This window comes from Scyliorhinus canicula, chromosome 13 (assembly GCF_902713615.1).
Source record: "Scyliorhinus canicula chromosome 13, sScyCan1.1, whole genome shotgun sequence".
Lineage (NCBI taxonomy): Eukaryota > Metazoa > Chordata > Chondrichthyes > Carcharhiniformes > Scyliorhinidae > Scyliorhinus > Scyliorhinus canicula.
The window spans coordinates 161,531,396-161,553,016 of NC_052158.1; the positions used below are offsets into that span (position 1 = coordinate 161,531,396).

Sequence of the window (21,621 nt, forward strand, 5' to 3'; positions counted from 1 at the left end):
ACTCCAAAATTGCATGCCTGATCCACACAAGGGTGTGGGATCCGGGAGAGCAGGACGACACGGTGTCTGACTCCCGACACGGCAACCCCTTTGTGACCCTGTTCACAGAGGCAGAATCAAAGTGAGGTGTCCAGATGATGTAAGATAGGAATCGTTTGGGGGAAACGATGTCCTTTCTGATGGAACCTGCACGTATGTTTGTCTTCGTTTTATGTTTGTTTGTTTTCAGGAATGTAAATGTTTCAGTTGGAGGATGGACATCTTCTTTTCAGCTGAAAAGATTGTGACCACCTCACATGCACGTTAGTTTGTCCGCAGATACTTCTGAGAACTTCGGTTTGATTGGAGATCCTTTCCAAAGTTGTAAGGCCACACGCCAACTAGTTTATCTGCAGATATCTCTGAGAACTTCAGTGATGTCCTCAGTTGGAGCATCTTGGCTCCCTTGGTTTTTTTTAGGTGCCCCTCTATTCGGCGAAATAGAGGCTGCAAGTCATGGTCAACACATTCGTACCCGTTTCTTTCCAGGTTACTCAGGCAGTGGACAAACGGCACTGAGGACCCGCCCTGTCTGAGAACCAACCCTTGGTCAGCCAAGCTCGGGTATGGCACAGCACGCCCTACCCGGGGATCCCATCCAACTCGTACCCGTAGCGGCCCATACGCAACTCATTCGGATGTTTCTTTCCAAATTTGTTTTCATTTTAGGTTAGGTAGCCCTTCGGCCGCCATCCCACATGCTATTTACATCCGGAAACATTCGGATGGTAAATCAGCAAAGCCTGCGAGACGGCTCGCAGAAGGAAGGATTGTTAGGTGTATGCTGGTCTTTAAATTCGCTTTTTGAAAAAAAAAAATGAGGGGAGTCACAGGGTGTGACTTAGCCAGTCATTTTAAAGGGTCAATTGGGTTTTGAAAGACAGATGCACTAACAAGTAAAGGTCTTAAACTGTGTATTGACAGATACTGTGCTTGATCCCAAAGGTTTCAAAGGACGAGACAGAGGTCGAAGCCAGGATTGTCAATACCGGAGGAAGAAGGAAGAGAAAGAAGAAGAACAGCAAAATGATGGAAGCCCACTTATTACTATTTAATGTCATATGTATATGTGTGGAAACAAGACACGTTTCCCCCACAACCCCCACCGTAAATGTTAGTACAACAAACCCCCAGTGCTCAGCTCTGATCAGCGAGGTTCAGACCTGGTGTACTAAATTCATGACGTGGTACTCCATGTCCTACATAATCGAATCACTGTTGGTGATTGCGATCCTCACCATCCTAGTGCAGACCCTCAGGTTGAGGAAATGGAAGAGGAGAGCCTCTCGTTCCAGCACCTCACCCATCTATAGAGTGCAATCCCCCATCTTCGGATTCCACCAAACCCCTCAACCCCTCACTGATTACAACACTCTGTAAATAAAATTCAGCCATGTATTATATTGTTCCATACTCGACTGCCGAGTTGGGAAGTGTGATGTTGTGGTGTGAATGGTTAAGATTTTAGAGTGATTAAATGTTTAAGTTAAGGTTAAGGTTAATAGTGATAGGTAGAGGTTCCCAATTGTAGTAATGCATGTCCCTTTGACATAGGGCCAAGTAGAAATGTTAGTTAAAAATTTTTTTCTCTTCTTCCCATAGTTTAGAACAGAGTAGAACAGGAACTGGCAAGAGGTCAGAACACAAGGAGGCAAAGCACATAGGTGATCCTTCACAATAGTATGATTGTGAGGATCACAAGGAGGGAATGTAGCCATGCTGGCCACGCAAAATGGACACTGAGCCAAACTAAAATGGAAGGCTGCTGAGAAACAGACAGTTCAGCCAGAACAGCAGTCTGCAAAGAGCAGTTTGCATTCTGCAGCAGCAGAAACCAGTTTGGGCTCAGGTGAAGAGACCTTAGCTAGGTGCAAATGGCAAAACGCTTTGCATGCTAATGAGGCCATCAGACTTGAACACCCACACAATAGATACATTTGGTTCTGAATGGACACATTCCAATCAAGACCCAGACATCGAGGCACCAGAAACCTCCGAACAAAAGGACATAAGAAACGCCCCCTCCATCACGGAGACCCCCTCGCATTGGGGAATTAATCCAGTATCGATAAGAAATTGATCCAATAGGTAGAGCCCGCCCGAGAAGAGGGAAGGACAACGGAACCCCTATAAAAGATAGGGACCTCGTGTTGTCCGGTCTGTTAAACCTGTGCTCCGGCCCCGACTGACACCTGGTATCCTGACTCCAGCCGTTGAGCACCAGCCGCCGAAACCGTAAGTTCAACGCTCGCTACGCGATCCAAGCCCGCTAGACTCCCAAGTGCCAGAACGCTTGCTGAAGGCTGCAGACAAAACCAGGACGAAGGCCTCGTTCTCTGACCTTGCCTGTTCCTGTTAGATAAGTATTCTGTTTGCTTATGTTTAGTTGTAGCTTAGTCTCTTAGTGTATGTGCATGAGTATTTATTATTAACTGTATAATAAATATTGATCGTTTGAACTTGACTAATCGGTGTATCGTCTTTATTACTTTGAATTTGACCTTGGAATACTTGTGACGTTGCCTATACGGCAGCTGGCGACTCCAGAGCTAAATAATTACATAGAACAGAGCCTAGCAGTGTTAAGCACACGTCGAACTCGGAGGCGTGTTAATACACTCCAATAAACGCGTTTTACATGATCAGTGCTGGGACCGTTGCTGTTCGTAGTATATATAAATGATTTGGAGGAAATGTAACTGGTCTGATTAGTAAGTTTGCAGACGACACAAAGGTTGGTGGAATTGCGGATAGCGATGAGGACTGTCAGAGGATACAGCAGGATTTAGATCGTTTGGAGACTTGGGCGGAGAGATGGCAGATGGAGTTTAATCCGGACAAATGTGAGGTAATGGATTTTGGAAGGTCTAATGCAGGTAGGGAATATACAGTGAATGGTAGAACCCTCCAGAGTATTGACAGTCAGAGAGATCTAGGTGTACAGGTCCACAGGTCACTGAAAGGGGCAACACAGGTGGAGAAGGTAGTCAAGAAGGCAGACGGCATGCTTGCCTTAATTGGTCGGGGCATTGAGTATAAAAATTGGCAAGTCATGTTGCAGCTGTATAGAACCTTAGTTAGGCCACACTTGGAGTATAGTGTTCAATTCTGGTCGCCACACTACCAGAAGGATGTGGAGGCTTTAGAGAGGGTGCAGAAGAGATTTACCAGGATGTTGCCTGGTATGGAGGGCATTAGCTATGAGGAGCGGTTGAATAAACTCGATTTGTTCTCACTGGAACGACGGAGGTTGAGGGGCGACCTGATAGAGGTCTACAAAATTATGACGATGGGCATAGACAGAGGCTTTTTCCCAGAGTAGAGGGGTCAATTACTAGGGAGCATAGGTTTAAGGTGCGAGGGGCAAGGTTTAGAGGAGATGTACGAGGTAAGTTTTTTTACACAGAGGGTAGTGGGTGCCTGGAACTCGCTGCCGGAGGAGGTGGTGGAAGCAGGGACGATAGTGACATTTAAGGGGCATCTTGACAAATACATGAATAGGATGGGAATAGAGGGATACGGACCCAGGAAGTGTGGAAGATATTAGTTTAGACGGGCAGCATGGTCGGCACGGGCTTGGAGGGCCGAAGGGGCCTGTTCCTGTGCTGTACTTTTCTTTGTTCCTTGTTCTTTTTGTTCTAACCAGTTTTCTATCCACCTCAACACAACTTCCCAAATATTGAGTGGAAACTCTTTAGCTCAAATAGTTTGGATGGGGTAGTGTTTGTGCAGTGTGTCCAGGAAGCTTTTCTAACACAGTATGTAGATTGTCCGACCAGAGGGGAGGCCATATTGGATTTGGTACTTGGTAATGAACCAGGGCAAGTGATAGATTTGTTAGTGGGGGAGCATTTTGGAGATAGTGACCACAATTCTGTGAATTTCACTTTAATAATGGAGAGGGATAGGTACGTGCAACAGGGCAAGGTTTACAATTGGGGGAAGGGTAAATACAATGCTGTCAGACAAGAATTGAAGTGCATAAGTTGGGAACATAGGCAGTCAGGGAAGGACACATTTGAAATATGGAATTTGTTCAAGGAACAGATACTACGTGTCTTTGATATGTATGTCCCTGTCAGGCAGGGAAGAGATGGTCGAGTGAGAGAACCATGGTTGACAACAGAGGTTGAATGTCTTGTTAAGAGGAAGAAGGATATTTATGGAAGGCTGAGGAAACAAGGTTCAGACAGGGCGCTGGAGGGATACAAGTTGGGGCAGCACGGTAGCATGGTGGTTAGCATAAATGCTTCACAGCTCCAGGGTCCCAGGTTCGATTCCCAGCTGGGTCACTGTCTGTGTGGAGTCTGCACGTCCTCCCCGTGTCTGCGTGGGTTTCCTCCGGGTGCTCCGGTTTCCACCCACAGTCCAAAGATGTGCGGGTTAGGTGGATTGGTGGGCTGAAGGGCCTGTTCTGTGCTGTATTTTTCTATGTTATAAATCCTGTCCCCTCACTCCCCACTTTGTCCTCTATCCTGAACACTGGCCAGACTGTTAGCAACATCAGTGCCCTGTTCAGTGCTTGGTCGCTGCATGTTCACCCTGCTGCTGCTGAAGTGTCACCCAGATATCTGTCAGTTGCAGACACTATTCCAATGCTCCCTGGGCCAGCTTTCCATTCTCCACAAACCACAGCTACCCTGCATTTTCTCATCATCCTGGCGTTGGTAATCCACATTAGTTACCAATTCAGCAAAGTGATGGGAGGAATCAACAGTGCAATCAAGCAGCACTTATTCAGCAATAACCTGCTCACAGACACTCAGTTTGGGTTCCCCCAGGGTCACTCAGCTCCTGACCTCATTACAGCCTTGGTTCAAACATGGACAAAAAAGCTGAATGCCAGAGGTGAGGTGAGAGTGACTGACCTCGACATCCTTTCCATCAGAAGGTCAGAAATGGGGATGTTTGCGGATGACTGCACAATGTTCAGCACCATTCGCGACTCCTCAGATAATGAAGCCGCCCATGTCCAAATGCAGCAAGACCTGGACAATATCCAGGCTCGGGGCTGACAAGTGGCAAGTTACATGTGCACCACACAAGCCCCAGGCAATGTCCATCTCCGACAAGAAAGGACATTCAATGGCATTACCATCGCTGAATCCCCTACAATCAACATCCTGGGGGTTACTATTGATCAGAAACTGAACCGGACCCAGCCACATTAACACTGTGGCTACCAGGGCAGGTCAGAGGCTGGGAATCCTGCGGAGAGTAACTCACCTCCTGACTCCCGCCCAAAGCATGTCCACCATCTACAAAGCACAAGTCAGGAGTGTAGTGGAATACTCTCCACTTGCCTGGATGAGTGCAGCTCCAACAACACTCAAGCTCGACACCATCCAGGACAAAGCAGCCCCACTTGATTGGTACCCTTTCCACAAACATTTAAACCTTCCACTGACAAACAGTGGTAGCCGTATTCCATACTCAAGATGCAGTAACTGACCAAGGTTCCTTTGACAGCGCCTTCCAAACCCATGACCTCTACCATCTAGAAGGACAAGAGCAGCAAATACTTGGGATCCCCACCATCTGGAGGTTCCCCTCAAGATCACTCACCAGCCTGACTTGGAAATATATCGGCCGCTCCTTTACTGTCGCTGGGGCAACATCCTGGAGTTCCTTCCCCAACAGCACTGTGGGTGTACCTACACCTCAAGGACTGCAGCGGCTCAAGAAGGCAGCTCACCACCATCTTCTGAAGGGCAAGAAGGGATGGGCAATAAATGCTGGCCTAACCAGCGATGCCCATATCTCAAAAATAATTTTTTTTTAAAATCACATATTTGATATGTTCCTCCTTGCATTCAAGTCTCTAATAGATCTCACCCCTCCTCTCTAACTTTTATCTACCAGCACTCTTTCGTCCTCTGATTCAAGCCACTTGCACAGTTATCCCTTTAGCATTTCGACCATGTCCACCTACCTCGTATTAAGTTGATCTTTTCTCTACACCCTAGCTAAGACTGTAACATCACATTCTGCAGTCTCTCCTTCCTTCCCTATGTCCGGTATGTGTTGTCTGTATCGCATGCAAGAAACAACACCTTTCACTGTATACGAATACATCTGACAATAATAAATCAAATCAAAAGTACTTTGGAATTTTTTTTTTACAGAAATGACACTTATTGTTCCTATTGATGGAAGGACTCTGGGTAGTTAATAGGTTAACAATTCAATACCACTGAGCATGCTGCCCAGGAACGTTTGCATGCCAAAAGTTTCAACTTTTCCCTTATGCTATATACATAGAAACATAGAAGATAGGAGCAGGAGGAGTCCCTTTGGCCCTTCGAGCCTGCTCTGCCATTCATTATGATCATGGCTGATCATATTCAATATGATCAATATTCAATATCAAGTTCAATATCCTGATCCTGCCTCCCCCCTGTATCCTTTGATCCCTTTAGCCCCAAGAGCTGTATCCAATTTCTTTTTGAAATTACACTTTTTGGCCTCACCTACTTTCTGTGGGAGTGAATTCCACAGATTCCCCACTCTCTGGGTGAAGAAACTTCTCCTCACCTCAGTCCTAAAAGGTTTACCCCTTATCCTCAAACGATGGCCCCTAGTTCTGGACTCCCCCACCATCGGGAACATTCTTTCTGAATCTACCGTCTAATCCAGTTAGGATTTTGTCAGTTTCTACGACATCTCTGCTCTAATTATAATTTGACAAATGCCTCCATTAATCAGCAACGGCAGATTTTCTTCAAGGGTTTAACATGAGTTGTTTACCGAGTTCCATTTACAGCCTCGTGTTATTGATTCTTTCCAAGTTTGGCAGAATATTTTTGCCCTGGGTGCTAACCCCAGCCCGATGATTTTCACAAAAACAGAGAATACTGGACAACCTCAGCAGGTCTGACAGCGTCTGTGGAGAGAGATGGGAGCGAACGTTTCGAGTCTGGGTGACTCTTGTCAAAGCTGTTTTTAATATTGAATAAACTTACCCAACTGAACCATATCATTAGCCGTGAGCTGACTATTATTGAGGTTCATATACTTGTGGTTTGGTTTCTTCCCCAGTCTCGCCATAAACTCAGTGACTTGCTTCCATCCAGCTGAGTCACACTCAACATCTGGAGGCTTCAATTCATCTTAATTTTAAAAAATCAAGTGGAGGGTCAAAGAACGACAAACAAATTTGAATGTTAACAGATTCAAGCAGGACCATTTAACAAAGCCTTCAGCTTGTAAACACACATCAGTAAATATAAAAGCTGACAATTAGTTTCTGGATCTGTTCTATATTGTGTATATTAGATATTAATAGGAGATGAAGAAATTAACATATGAGAGGAGATACCAGCAGGTTTAGCAACCTTAAAGGTGGATAGATCCGCACCTCTGGATGAGCTGTATCCCAGACTGTTGAGGGAGGCAGGGAGGAGATATAGAGGTGCTGGCAGTAATTTTCAAACCGTCTCTGACCACAGGACTGGAGGACATCTAACATTGACCCATTATTCAAAAGGGGAGGCAGGGATAGACGTGGGAATTCTCGCCAATCAGTCTAACCTCGGTGGTGGGAAGTTACTAGAAAGAATTCTGAGGGACAGAATATATCTGCACTTGGATGGACATGGACTAATCAGGGGTAATCAGCATGGATTTGTTAAGGGAAGGTTGTATTGACAAAATTAGTCACATTTTTTGAGGAGGTAACCAGGAGTGCTGTTGAGCAAAATGCATTTCATGTGGTCTGTATCATCTTTAACAAGGCTTTTGATAAGGTCCCTCACGGCAGACTGGTCAGGAAAGGAAGGGGTCGTTGGGATCCAAGGCAAAGTATTGTTGAAGTCAGATTTGGAAAGAAGGTTTTTAGACATGATGGAACCATCAATTCAGCGAACACGTGTAGTTGGATCTGAACAGAGGCTTTAATACACTTACAACAGAGCCAGCCTATTCGTCGTTGAACTTCAGATGAACTGCAGGCTGGCTCTAAGGCACTGATCTTTATACATCGGTCCCAGGGGGAGGAGTCCTGGGCGGAGCCAAGGGAGGAGCCCAGTTCAAACTCTCGCGTACTCTCAGAGCGACTCCCCCTGGTGGTCGGATAGTGCAACTGCACTTACAATGGTGGATAATAAACATATATACAAGGAGTTATATTGGCAACTATATACAGCATTGATCTTACAACGGGTAGATAACGAACATATATGCATGGAGTGATATTGGCAACTATATATAGTGTGAATCACATTCACCACAAGACAAAAGGTACCCATTGGCTTAGATGCTTGTAGAAGAGGCAATTTGTAGGAATAGATAGTGTACAAACAATGCTTTTGATTTTCTAACCTAAGAATTACTAATATCAGAAAGGACATAAAGCTGTTGGCTGAGCTAGCAATACTAAAGACACAAAATGGCTTTTAGCTTTAGCTGAACTAGCCACATTCCTGAACAATCATTAACTGGGTTACATTGCAAACTGGTATAAATAACATCATTTAATTACAGACAGCAGAGTTAGTCATGGAGACAGCAATGATGGACATCAAGGCATTGAATGGGAAACAGACATGGGAGATTCTAGGGAGTACTTCACCAGGGAGTGATAACAGCTCCACAGGAACATAAGAACATAAGAACTAGGAGCAGGAGTAGGCCATCTGGCCCCTCGAGCCTGCTCCACCATTCAATGAGATCATGGCTGATCTTTTGTGGACTCAGCTCCACTTTCCGGCCTGAACACCATAACCCTTAATCCCTTTCTTCTTCAAAAAAAACTATCAATCTTTATCTTAAAAAAAGAGCATTATGTATGCGGGCCAGCTCAATGTCTCCAGGTGCAGGCAGGAGACATAACTTTAACAGTTAGTATTCAGGGGTTAGTAAGGGGCCAACCCATTTTACGTAATGTCAAATTTAATTGGATACATAACTAATGTATGTAATGTATAACCAATGTTATTGGGCAAGGTCCAGCCGAAATGGGCTGTGTAGCTGTTCAGGAAATGTATACGAATGGATGTTTCTCTTTGTTTGGTGGAGAGGCGGTCTGGGACTTTAACAGACGGCATCTCCCCACCTGCGAAATAAACTGTTTGATGCAAGTACCAGTAGCCCTGGGCATTGAGTGATTTCTTCGAGATCTTCTCCTGTTAACACTATCAATTTTGGGTCCAGAATTGGCGTAGAGACAGGAAGCAGAGGGTAATGGCAGAGGGATGTTTGTTGTCTAGAAGTTGGTTTCCAGTGTGATCCACAGGGCTCGATGCTGGGGCCCTTGCTATCTGTAGTGTATATTAATGATCACACAATCGTACAGTGCAGGAGAGGCCCCTTGACCGGTCTACCAAATCCCATTTGCCAGCATTTGGCCCATAGCCTTGAACGTTAAGACATCTCAAGTACTCATCCAGGTACTTTTTAAAGGAAGTGAGGTAACCCACCTCTACCACCCTCCCAGGCAGTGCGTTCCAGACGGTCAGCACCCTCTGGGTAAAAAGGTCTTTCCTCCAATCCACCCTAAACCTCCCGCCCCTCATCTTGAACTTGTGTCCCCCTCGTAACTGACCCTTCAACTAAGGGGAACAGCTGCTCCCTATCCACCCTGTCCATGCCCCTCATAATCTTGTCCACCTCGATCAGGTCACCCCTCAGTCTTCTCTGCTCCAGCGAAAACAACCCAAGCCTATCCAACCTCTCTTCATAACTTAAATGTTCCATCCCAGGCAACATCCTGGCAAATCTTCTCCACACCCCCTCCAGTGCAATCACATCCTCCCTATTATGTGATGACCAGATTTACAGACAATACTCCAGCCGTGACCTCACCAAAGTTCTATTAAACTCCAACGTGACTGTGTAATCTATGCCCCAATTGATAAAGGCCAGTGTCCCATCTGCCTTTTTCACCACCCTATTAACCTGTCCTCCTGCCTTCAGAGATCTATGGACAAACACACCAAGGTCTCTTTGTTAGAACATAGAACATAGAACAGTACAGCACAGAACAGGCCCTTCAGCCCTCGATGTTGTGCCGAGCATTGTCCGAAACCAAGATCAAGCTATCCCACTCCCTGTCATTCTGGTGTGCTCCATGTGCCTATCCAATAACCGTTTGAAAGTTCCTAAAGTGTCCGACTCCACTATCACAGCAGACAGTCCATTCCACACCCTAACTACTCTGAGTAAAGAACCTACCTCGGATATCCTTCCTATATCTCCCACCCTGAACCTCATAGTTATGCCCCCTTGTAACAGCTACATCCACCCGAGGAAATAGTCTCTGAACGGCTACTCTATCTATTCCCCTCATCATCTTATACACCTCTATTAAGTCGACTCTCATCCTCCTCCGCTCCAAAGAGAAAAACCCTAGCTCCCTCAACCTTTCCTCATAAGACCTATTCACCAAACCATGCAGCATCCTGGTAAATCTCCTTTGCACCCTTTCCAATGCTTCCACATCCTTCCTACAATGAGGTGACCAGAACTGCACACAATACTCCAAATGTGGTCTCACCAGGGTCATGTACAGTTGCAGCATAACCCCGCGGCTCTTAAACTCAAGCCCCCTGTTAATAAACGCTAACGCACTATAGGCCTTCTTCACGGCTCTATCCACTTGAGTGGCAACCTTCAGAGATCTGTGGACATGAAACCCAAGATCTCTCTGTTCCTCCACATTCCTCAGAACCCTGCCGTTGACCCTGTAATCCGCATTCAAATTTTTTCTACCAAAATGAATCACCTCGCACTTATCAGGGTTAAACTCCATCGGCCATTTTTGGGCCCAGCTCTGCATCCTATCAATGTCTCTTTGCAGCCTACAACAGCCCTCCACATTATCCACTACTCCACTAATCTTGGTGTCATCAGCAAATTTACTGACCTATTTACTGACCTATTAAGCCATGACCTATCAGCCCCCTCCTCCAAGTTATTGATAAAAATCACAAATAGCAGAGGACCCAGCACTGATCCCTGTGGTACACCGCTGGTAACTGGTCTCCAGTCTGAAAATTTTACATCCACCACCACCCTCTGTCTTCTATGTGATAGCCAGTTACTTATCCAATTGGCCAAATTTCCCTCTATCCCACACCTCCTTACTTTCTTCATAAGCCGACCATGGGGAACTTTATCAAACGCCTTACTAAAATCCATGTATACGACATCAGCTGCTCTACCTTCACCTACACACTTAGTTACCTCCTCAAAGAATTCAATCAAATTTGTGAGGCAAGACTTACCCTTCACGAATCCGTGTTGACAATCCCGGATCAAGCTGCATCTTTCCAAATGATCATAAATCCTATCCTTCAGGACCTTTTCCATTAACTTACCGACCACCGAAGTAAGACTAACTGGCCTATAATTACGAGGGTCATTCCTATTCCCTTTCTTGAACAGAGGAACAACATTCACCACTCTCCAGTCCTCTGGCACTATCACCGTGGACAGTGAAAACCCAAAGATCAAAGCCAAAGGCTCTGCAATCTCATCCCTTGCCTCCCAAAGAATCCTTGGATATATCCCATCTGGCCCAGGAGACTTGTCAACCCTCAGGTTTTTCAAAATTGCTAATACATCCTTCCTCAGAACATCTACCTCCTCCAACCTACCCGCCTGTATCACACTCGCATCCTCAAAAACATGGCCCCTCTCCTTGGTGAACATCGAAGAAAAGTATTCATTCAACGCCTCTCCTATTTCTTCTGGCTCCATGCACAAGTTCCCACTACTGTCCTTGACCGGCCCTACCCTCACCCTGGTCATTCTTTTATTTCTCACATAAGAATAAAAGCCTTGGGGTTTTCCTTGATCCGACCCGCCAAGGACTTCTCATGCCCCCTCCTAGCTCTCCTAAGCCCTTTTTTTTTTAGCTCACTCCTTGCTACCTTGTGACCCTCAAGCGACCCAACTGAACCTTGTTTTCTCATCCTTACATACGCTTCCTTTTTCCTCTTGACAAGACATTCAACCTCTTTTGTGAACCATGGTTCCCTCACACGGCCATTTCCTCCCTGCCTGACAGGAACATACCTATCAAGGACACGCAGTATTTGTTTCTTGAACAAGCTCCACTTTTCATTTGTGCCTTTCCCCGACAGTTTCTGTTCCCATCTTATGCTCCCTAATTCTTGCCTAATCGCATCATAATTACCCCCTCCCCCAATTATAAACCTTGCCCAGCCGTATGGCCCGATCCCTTCCATTGCAATAGTGAAAGACACCGAATTGTGGTCACTATCTCCAAAGTGCTCTCCCACAAACAAATCTAACACTTGGCCCGGTTCATTACCCAGTACCAAATCCAATGTGGACTTGATGGCCACTTGATTGTTCCTCAGAACTTCCCAGTGTCAGGCCATTCATTGAATATTTCCATGTCAAATTGCTCCTTTCAAAGTGTAACACCTCGCACTTTTCAGGGTTAAATTCCATCTGCCACTTTCCTGCCCATTTGACCATCCCGTCTGTATCTTCCTGTAACTCGAGACTCTCAACCTCATTGTTAAGCAGCCGGCCAATCTTTGTGTCATCCGCAAACTTACTGATCTGACCCCGCACAGTCATAGAATTTACAGTGCAGAAGGAGGCCATTCGGCCCATTGAGTCTGCACCGGCCCTTAGAAAGAGCACCCTACCCAAGCCCACACCTCCACCCTATCCCCGTAACCCAGTAACCCCACCTTAGTCATGCAAGTCATTGATATAAATGATGAATAATAGTGGACCCAGCACAGATCCCTGTGGGATGGACACTGGCTTCCAGTCACTAAAGCAGCCGTCTGTCATCACCCTCTGTCTCTCACAGCTCAGCCAGCTTTTAATCCACTTTATCAAGTTCCCCTATATCCCATGTGCCTTTGCCTTGAGCGCGCTGCTCATGCAGACAAGTAGAGAGTGTTGCATCACCATGTAGATGGCAGACAGGCTTTAGGATGTCAGGAGGAGAGTTACGTGCCACAGAATTCCTGGGCTGGAATTTTCTGCCATTCCCACCAGCAGGGTCTTCCAGTCTCACCTTGAATCCCTGCCATGGTCCCTGGGGGGGGGGGGGCTTGGTGACAGTAGCAGGATCAGAAGCAGGTGCAGCAGGTAATAGAGAAAGCAAATGGAATGTTGGCATTTATAGCTAAAGGAATTGAGTATAAAGGGAAGGAAGTTGAGGTTGTTTTCGTTAGAGAGGAGAATGCTGAGAGGTGACTTAATAGAGACATATAAGGTAGTCAGAGGGTTAGATAGGGTGGACGGTGAGAGTCTTTTTCCTCGGATGGTGATGACCAACACGAGGGGACATAGCTTTAAATTGAGGGGTAGTGGATATAGGACAGATATCAGAGGCAGTTTCTTTACTCAGAGAGTAGTAGGGGTGTGGAACGCCCTGCCTGCAACAGTAGTAGACTCGCCAACTTTAAGGGCATTTAAGTGGTCACTGGATAGACACATGGATGAAAATGGAATAGTGTAGGTCAGATAGGCTTCAGATGGTTTCACAGGTCGGCGCAACATCGAGGGCCGAAGGGCCCGTACTGCGCTGTAGTGTTCTATGTTCTATGTTCTATGTAAATGTTGGTGAAACTATACAAGGCATTGGTGAGGCGGCACCTGGACTATTGTCCACAGTTTGGGTCCCCGTATTTGAGGAAAGATGTAGTGACATTTGAGGCAGTTCAGAGGAGGGTCACTAGACTGATTCCAGAGATGAGGGTTTGTCGTATGAGGAGAGATGAACAGTTTAGGCCAAAACTCTCTCGAGTTTAGAAGAATGAGGGGAGATCAAATCGAGGTAAACAAGATGCTACAAGGTCTGGATAAAGTAGATGTGGAGCTGATGCTTCCTCTTGTGGGGCAGTCTAAAATGAGAGGTCATAGCCTTAGAATAACAGGTAGCAAATTTAAAACAGATTTGAGGAGAAACTACTTCTCCCAAAGGGCTGTGAATCTGTGGAATTTGCTACCCAGAGTGCAGTGCATGCTGGGACAGTGAGTAAAGTTAAGGAGAAGTTAGACAGATTTTTAACTGGTAATGGGTTGAAGGGTTACAGAGAACAGGCAGGACGGCAGAGTTAAAACCAGGATGAGATCAGCCATGATCAAATGGCGGAGCAGACTTGATGGGCCAAATGGCCTAATTCTGATCCGATATCTTATGAACTTTTGAATGGCATTTCTGCCGATTAAGACCAGCAGTACAATGAGAAAACCAACAAAGAGGGAAATATAAATCTCCACAACCTCAGCCACACAAATCTCAATGTAACAGTGTCAGGAGTAGCCAACATGTCGCCCTTGTGGAGACAAAGTGCTGCCTCATCTTGTTGTGAGACATCACTGCACTAAATTAAATCTAATGACTCAAAACATTCCTGAAGCTCTTTGGGCCATTAGCAACTCCAGAAATGTATTCAACAACAATCTGTAGTCCCACAGTCCAATATACCCCCCATTATACAATTCCCATCAAATCACAGAACAATCCTGGTTCAATGACGAGGGCAGGAGAACATGCCAAGAGCAGCACCAGCCATCCTTAAAAGTGAGATGCTAACACAGATTTAAAGTTTCGGCAGAGTATAGGCAGCAGGGTAGCACAGTGGTTAGCACTGTTGCTTCACAGCTCCAGGGTCCCAGGTTCGATTCCCGGCTTGGGTCACTGTCTGTGCGGAGTCTGTACGTTCTCCCTGTGTCTGCGTGGGTTTCCTCCGGGTGCTCCGGTTTCCTCCCACAAGTCCCAAAAGACGTGTAATTTGGAGATCCTGAATTCTCCCTGTGTACCTGAACAGGTGCCAGAATATGGCAACTAGAGGCTTTTCACAGTAACTTCATTCCAGTGTTAATGTAAGCCTACTTGTGACAATAAAGATTATTATTATTACATGAGAGATTCAGTGGACAGAATGTTTAATTATAGACACTGCAACTATTGGCTTCCAAACATGCCTCGAATCTTGTACGGACACAACCAGTATTCCTCTGCTTTCAGTTGATTTTTTTCTCATTTTAAAGAACTATTAATAATTAATAATCTTTATTATTGTCACAAGTAGGCTGACATTAACACTGCAATGAAGTTACTGTGAAAATCCCCTAGTCGTCACACTCCGGCTCCTGTTCGGGTACACAGAGGGAGAATTCAGAATGTCCAATTCACCTCACAGCACGTCTTTCGGGACTTGTGGGAGGAAACCGGAGTACCCGGAGGAAACCCACGCAGACACAGGGAGAACGTGCAGACTCCACACAGACAGTCACCCAAGCCGGGAATCGAACCTGGGACCCTGGCGCTGTGAAGCAACAGTGCTAACCACTGTGCAAATCAAGACCTCAGATTAGAAAATGATTACATTCATAGTTACCTGATGATATCTTTGAAACTGTTTCTTTATTTTCGGAATCCAGTGATGTTTTCCCCAGTTGACACTCGGCCTCATTAGAATTTTCTGACACCTTAAAGAAGCGAGACACTGAAGACTGTGGCAATCTCTCTGCAAAGGACTTTCTCCTCCAGATCTGATTCACAATCAAGTCAAAGGGAGACTTTGAATGTTTTGTACTGATTTCACCTTGGTGTCGTTTAGAACCTAAAAAAATACAATGATCTTTCACATTAGAGATTCTCCAGGATGTCCAAAACACTTTGCTTCCTGTGCTTCCATTCAACACTCAGGGAACGGAGGAGAAGGTCAGACAACCTGGTCAGGTCCCCTGCAGTTCATCAGCAATAAATATCTGTACTCACTCAAAGAATGTTTTTGTGCAGATGGGGAGGTGGGAACACCATCCGAGACTAACTGAGGAAGTTAAAGATAGCATCCAATTGAAAGAATCAGCATATTTGAAAATTATTAGAAAATTTTAATAATATAAATAATCTTTATTGTCACAAGTAGGCTTACATTAACACTGCAATGAAGTTGCTGTGAAAAGCCCCTAGTCGCCACACTCCGGCTCCTGTTCGGGTACACAGAGGGAGAATTCAGAATGTCCAATTCACCTAACAGCACGTCTTTCGGGACTTGTGGGAGGAAACCGGAGCACCCGGAGGAAACCCACACAGACACGGGGAGAACGTGCAGACTCCACACAGGCAGTGAACCTGGGACACTGGAGCTGTGAAGCAACAGTGCTAACCACTGTGCTACTGTGGCACCCAATATAAATATACAGAATAGATATTTTGCAACAATCTTCACTGTAGAAAATACAGTCCAATGACGTGCAGGTTAGGTGGATTGGTCATGATAAATTGCCCTAGTTACCAAAAAGGTTAGGAGGGGTTATTGGGTTACGGGATAGGGTGGAAGTGAGGGCTTAAGTGGGTCGGTGCTGACTCGATGGGCCAAATGGCCTCCTTTCGCACTGTATGTTCTATGTAAATAATATCCTAAAAATAATGGTAAAATAAAAATAATAACCCTAATCAGGAGATAAAAGAGAAAGAGGAACTTAAACAATTACAATCACCAAGGAAAACGTGCTGAGAAAATTATTGGAACCAAATTCAGAGATGCTATCCGAGAGGCTTAAAAGAAGAGGCTGCTGACAAAGTCGATGAATTGGTTTCAATTTTCCAAAATTTCCTTGATTCTGGAAATGACCTATCAGATTGGAAAATAGCAAATGTAACTCCCCAATTCAATAAAGGATAGAGACAGAAAACTACAGGCCAATTAACGTCATACCGATCAGAGGGAAATTGGTGGAATTACTAAGGATGATCGAATGAGCCACTCAGCAAATCTCAATGCAATCAGGCAGAGTCAAGATGGTTTTGTGAAAGATAAATCATGTCTGATTAACTCATTGGAGTAGTTTGAGGTAAAAATAAGCAATGTAGATAAAGGGGAACATGTGGATGTGATGTACTAAGAAGGCATTTGATAAAGTTCCACGAGTTAAGAGATCATTATATAGTGGGTAACATATTGGTATGGATAGAGGATTGGTTAACTGGCAGGATGCATGGTTAGCATAAATGAGTCATTTATGGGTTGGCAAGAGTTACAAGTGGTGAGCCACTGGGATCAGTGCTGGACCTCAATATTGAGGGGACAAATGTTTGGCAGATGAAGTGTAATGTGGGAAAAGATGAAATTCTCCATTTTGGCAGGAACAGAAGAAACGCAGCAAACTGTTTAAATGGAGAGATTACTGAACTCGGAGGCAGAGAGGAATCTGGGTCTCCTGGTACATGAATCACTAAAGGTTAGGATGCCAATACAGGAAGTGATCAGGAAGACAAATGGAATGTTGGTGTTTATTGTAAGAGGAAGGGACTGTAAAAGTAGAGATGTTCAGCTGCATTTGTGCAAGGCAGGTGCAATTTCAGATCTACAGTGCTGGGTACAGTTTTGGTATAATTGCATTAAAAGCTGTTCAGAGAAGGTTCATCTGACTCATTCCTGGGATGGTTGGGGAGTGGTGGCCCTTGTTCTGCACTGTAACCAATCACTGTTTGTCAATGTACCATTTGTCAAAGTACTCTGTAGATTATTCTTTTGTCTACTATGTATGTACTGTGTATATTCCCTTGGCTGCAGAAAAATATTTTTCACTGTACTTCAGTATGTGACAATAAATATCATCAATCAACTTTCAAAGATCTGTGGACCTGCACGCCCAGATCTCTCTGACTTGCTATATTTCCCCTTTACAGTATATTTCCCCTTCCATGTGAGATCTAACAAAATGCATTACCTCACATTGGTATGAATTAAACTCCATTTGCCATTTCTCTGCCCAAGTCTCCAACCTATCTATGTCCTGCTGTATCCTCTGACAGTCCTTAACTCTATCTCCCACCCCACCAACCTTGGTGTCATCCGCAAACTTACTAATCAGACCGGCTACATTTTCCCCCAAATTGTTTATGTATACTACAAACAACAGAGGCCCCACCACCGATCCCTGTGGAACACCACTAGTCACAACCTGACCACAGGCCAAGAAGGGAGCTGATAGCGGCGCATAAAGAAATTAGAATGTGTGAATGGCAGAACAAAGGTGAGCCGGTGTTAACATGATGTGGAGATGTCGCCGTTGGACTGGGGTGAGCCAGTAAGAAGTCTTACAACCACCACGTTAAGTTCAACAGGTTTGTTTCCAATCACTAGCTTTCGGAGCACTGCTCCTGCCTCAGGTGAATGAGCTGTCCCTCACCACCTGCTGCAGTCCCAGTCCAGCAGCTATGTCCTTTAGGACCTGGCCAGCTCCATCTGTGGTGGTACTACCGAGCCACTCTTGGTGATGGACATTGAGGTCCCCACCCAGGGCATATTCTGTGCCGTTGCCACCCTTAGTGCTTCTGCGAAGTGGTGTTCACATGGAGGAGAACTGATTCCTCAGCTGATGGTGGCCAGTACGTGGCGATCAGCAGGAGATTTCTTGCCCATATTTAACCTGAAGCCATGGGACTTCATGGGGTCCAGAATCGATGTTGAGGACTCCCAGGGCAACTCCCTCCTGACTGTATCCCACTCTGCGGCCACCTCTGCTGGGTCTGTTCTGTCGGTGAGACACGACATACCCAGGAATGGTGATAGTGGTGTCTGGGACACTGTCTGTAAGTATGACTATGTTAGTCTGTTGCTTAACTAGTCTGTGAGACAGCTCTCCCAACTTTGGCCCAAGCCCCCAGATATTAGTAAGGAGGACTTTGCCAGGTCGGCAGGACTGGGTTTGCCGTTGTCATTTCCAGTGCTTGGGTCAATGCCGGGTGATCCGTCTGGTTTCATTCCTTTCTTGTGTTTTCGTAGCGGTTGAATACAACTGAGTGGCTCGCTCAGCCATTCAGATGGTATTTCAGAGTCAACCACATTTCTGTGAGTTTCCAAGGCTACGGGCCATGTGCTGAAAATGGGATTAGTGACGTCATATCTTTGTGGACCGGCATGGACAGGATGTACCGAATACCTCCCTCTGTGCTGCAAACACCTGCTAAACTGTGATGTATTATTCTGTTCCCTGGTTCTAGATTCACCAGCCAGGGAACACTCTGTCCACATCAACTTGATCCGTCAAAAAGATTACTTCTCATTCTTCGAAATTCCAGAAAAAAGTCAGTCACCTCAATCTCTCTTTGTCCAACAATCCTGCCTTCCCAGGAATCACGCTGTTGCAGACTCTCAGTGGTCAGAATATCCTTCCTTTGGTAAGGAGATCACAATTGTACACAATCCTCCAGGTCTCTATATATTTGCAGTATTGCATACTTACTCCTAGATTCAAATCTTCTTGTGATAAAGGTCAACATTCCATTTGTAAATCCAATTGCCGATTACATCAGAATGTTAGTTTCCAGTCACACCCAAATCTCTTTGGGCATCAAACCGCTCAATCTCTCACCATTTAAGAAATTCTTTGCATTTCTGTTTTGGCTCCCAAAATTTTTCCCACATAATATTCCATCTGCTTGTTGATGCATACCCTCTTAGACTGTCTAAATCACCGTCACCAAAACCTCCTCAAGGGCAATTAGGGATGGGTTATAAAATTGCTGACAATGTTAACATTATCCATGTTCCATGAAATAATTAAAACAAGTGGTTTTGCACAGAGACAGATCGGTCCTTGTTAATAAGGGGATCAGGGTATATAGGGGAGAAGGCAGGAGAATGGGGATGGAAACATATCAGCCATGATTAAATGGCAGAGCAGACTCGATGGGCCGAATGGCCTAATTCTGCTCCTATGTCTTATGATCTAGAAGTGATTAATTTGCTAAGAGATGAGAGGGGACCACATGACACAATTTAAAGTGCTTTTGGGAACAAAGAGACACAAAATCGTTGAAGGTGGCCGGACAGTGGCTCTAGGGTTTTGTAAATTGTCCAGTCCCCAAGAGCCACAGGCTGTTCTGCCCTTTGAGAGCGAACTGACTGCTGGCGATTTAACCGGAGGATCACCACACCTCAGGTGAGAGGCAAGGTTGAGAAGGCGGGGCCTTCATGAATAACAGCCAGATTAGGAATTGAACTCAGGCTGCTGGCCTTGCTCCGCATCATGAACCAGTCATCCAACCATCTGAGCTAACTTCCCCGAGGTACAGAGTACAAAAGCATGAAGACCAGTCGGTTTAGGAATGGTATTGAAACTTTGGACAGCAAGATTATTCTTCAGAATTCTGTTTACTAACTATTGAATCGCAAGGTCTATGTAATGCTGATAATTACATGAAAAGTTTGATCTTTAGACAAGAAATGACATTCAGTCCATCATGCACATGTTATGTCCAATCAGTGGTGTTCCATTTCAGCAATAATTATCAGACATTACCTGTATTCTCCATTTCAGGTTGAAACGCACGGATCCTGAGCCACAAGATTCCTCCTTTCAATCTGAAAAAATTAATGATTTCAGTAATGCAAAAATTTAATGGAAAAGGACATTTTTTCTTACTTTAGAACAATTAGCGGCAAGGTGGCACAGTGGTTAGCACTGTTGCTTCACAGCGTCAGAGACCCGGGTTCGATTCCCGCTTGGGTCATTGTCTGTGCGGAGTCTGCACGTTCTCCCGTGTCTGCGTGGGTTTCCTCCGGGTGCTCCGGTTTCCTCCCACAGTCCAAAGATGTGCAGGTTAGGTGGATTGACGATGATAAAATTGCCCTTAGTGTCCAAAATTGCCCTTAGTGTTGGATGGGGTTACTGGGGATAGGGTGGAGGTGTGGGCTTGGGTAGGGAGCTCTTTCCAAGAGCCGGTGCAGACTTGATGGGCTGAATGGCCTCCTTCTGCACTGTAAATTCTACGATTTGTTCCAAAATTGAACCTGGTAACTTGATGCCAAACTATTTCCATGTGGGGATTTTAAACCAGATATAAACGTACACACGTGAGAATGAGGCAGCTTTACTGAAAGTGGTGGTGATTAATCCTGTGGTTTGTTCTTCGATTCAAAACCAAATAGTTTTTCTTTGGAAGGGAGTGGGGGCGGGGGGAGGGGGGGGGGGAACCATTGGAGCTTTGTTATGATATAATTGAGAAAAATAATTTGATCAAGTTTTTAAAGCCTTTCTTTGAGGGTAAAACAGGTCGAGCTGGTGTTTTTGTGGCAGTGAAATGCTTCGTCTGTCTGTTTGATTGCAAAGGAAGAGTTTGGGAATTTTGAAACAATTGGAAAAGTGATTTAAAATACTCAACAGAATGTCCTGAAACCTGAGAAAGTTGTCGGAAAAATATGTCTCACCAAAAAAAGAGTCTACAGGAAGATTCAAGTATTTTCAATCAGAGAAAATCCCAGTTCAAATCAGCTGCAGATGTGACGGTCTTTGTTCTGCTATTAAAAAGGTGTGGTGATAATTTGAGGAGTCCCACCCTCTGTCAGAACAGCCACACAGATGCGACCAGGTAAAGGTGGGAAACTGCTCTGCCCCTGCACAACAATGTGGACACAGCGAGCCCCATGGTCAAGGCCAGGCAGGTCCAACATTCCCACTGGAGCAGCCACATTCCCAAAAAACATAAGATTTCTAAATGGGGAAATGCTTAGGAAATCAGAAGCACAAAGGGACTTGGGCGTGCTTGTTTATGATTCTCTTAAGGTTAATGTGCAGCTTCAGTCGGCAGTAGGAAGGCAAATTAGCATTCACGTCAAGAGGGCTAGAATA

At 45.2% G+C, this 21,621-nt stretch overlaps 1 protein-coding gene across 4 annotated transcripts in view; it reads right to left on the bottom strand.

Moving 5' to 3' along the window:
• The window catches only part of LOC119976243 (leucine-rich repeat-containing protein 31-like), a 142,771-nt gene extending 121,315 nt beyond the window's left edge, over positions 1 to 21,456 (bottom strand). Inside the window, exons 1-4 of one of the 4 annotated variants that reach the window (XM_038816596.1) lie at positions 21,201 to 21,456; positions 20,293 to 20,354; positions 15,375 to 15,599; positions 7,002 to 7,148 (exon numbers count right to left, since the gene is read on the bottom strand). In XM_038816596.1, coding sequence (XP_038672524.1) covers positions 7,002 to 7,148; positions 15,375 to 15,599; positions 20,293 to 20,305 — 385 coding nt within the window. In that variant the 5' untranslated portion in view covers positions 20,306 to 20,354; positions 21,201 to 21,456. Of the gene's footprint in view, positions 1 to 7,001; positions 7,149 to 15,374; positions 15,600 to 20,292; positions 20,355 to 20,842; positions 20,886 to 21,200 lie in introns of those variants that run through there. The other 3 variants (XM_038816595.1, XM_038816593.1, XM_038816594.1) reach the window with 3 other exon arrangements.
• Positions 21,457 to 21,621: the final 165 nt, after the last annotated feature.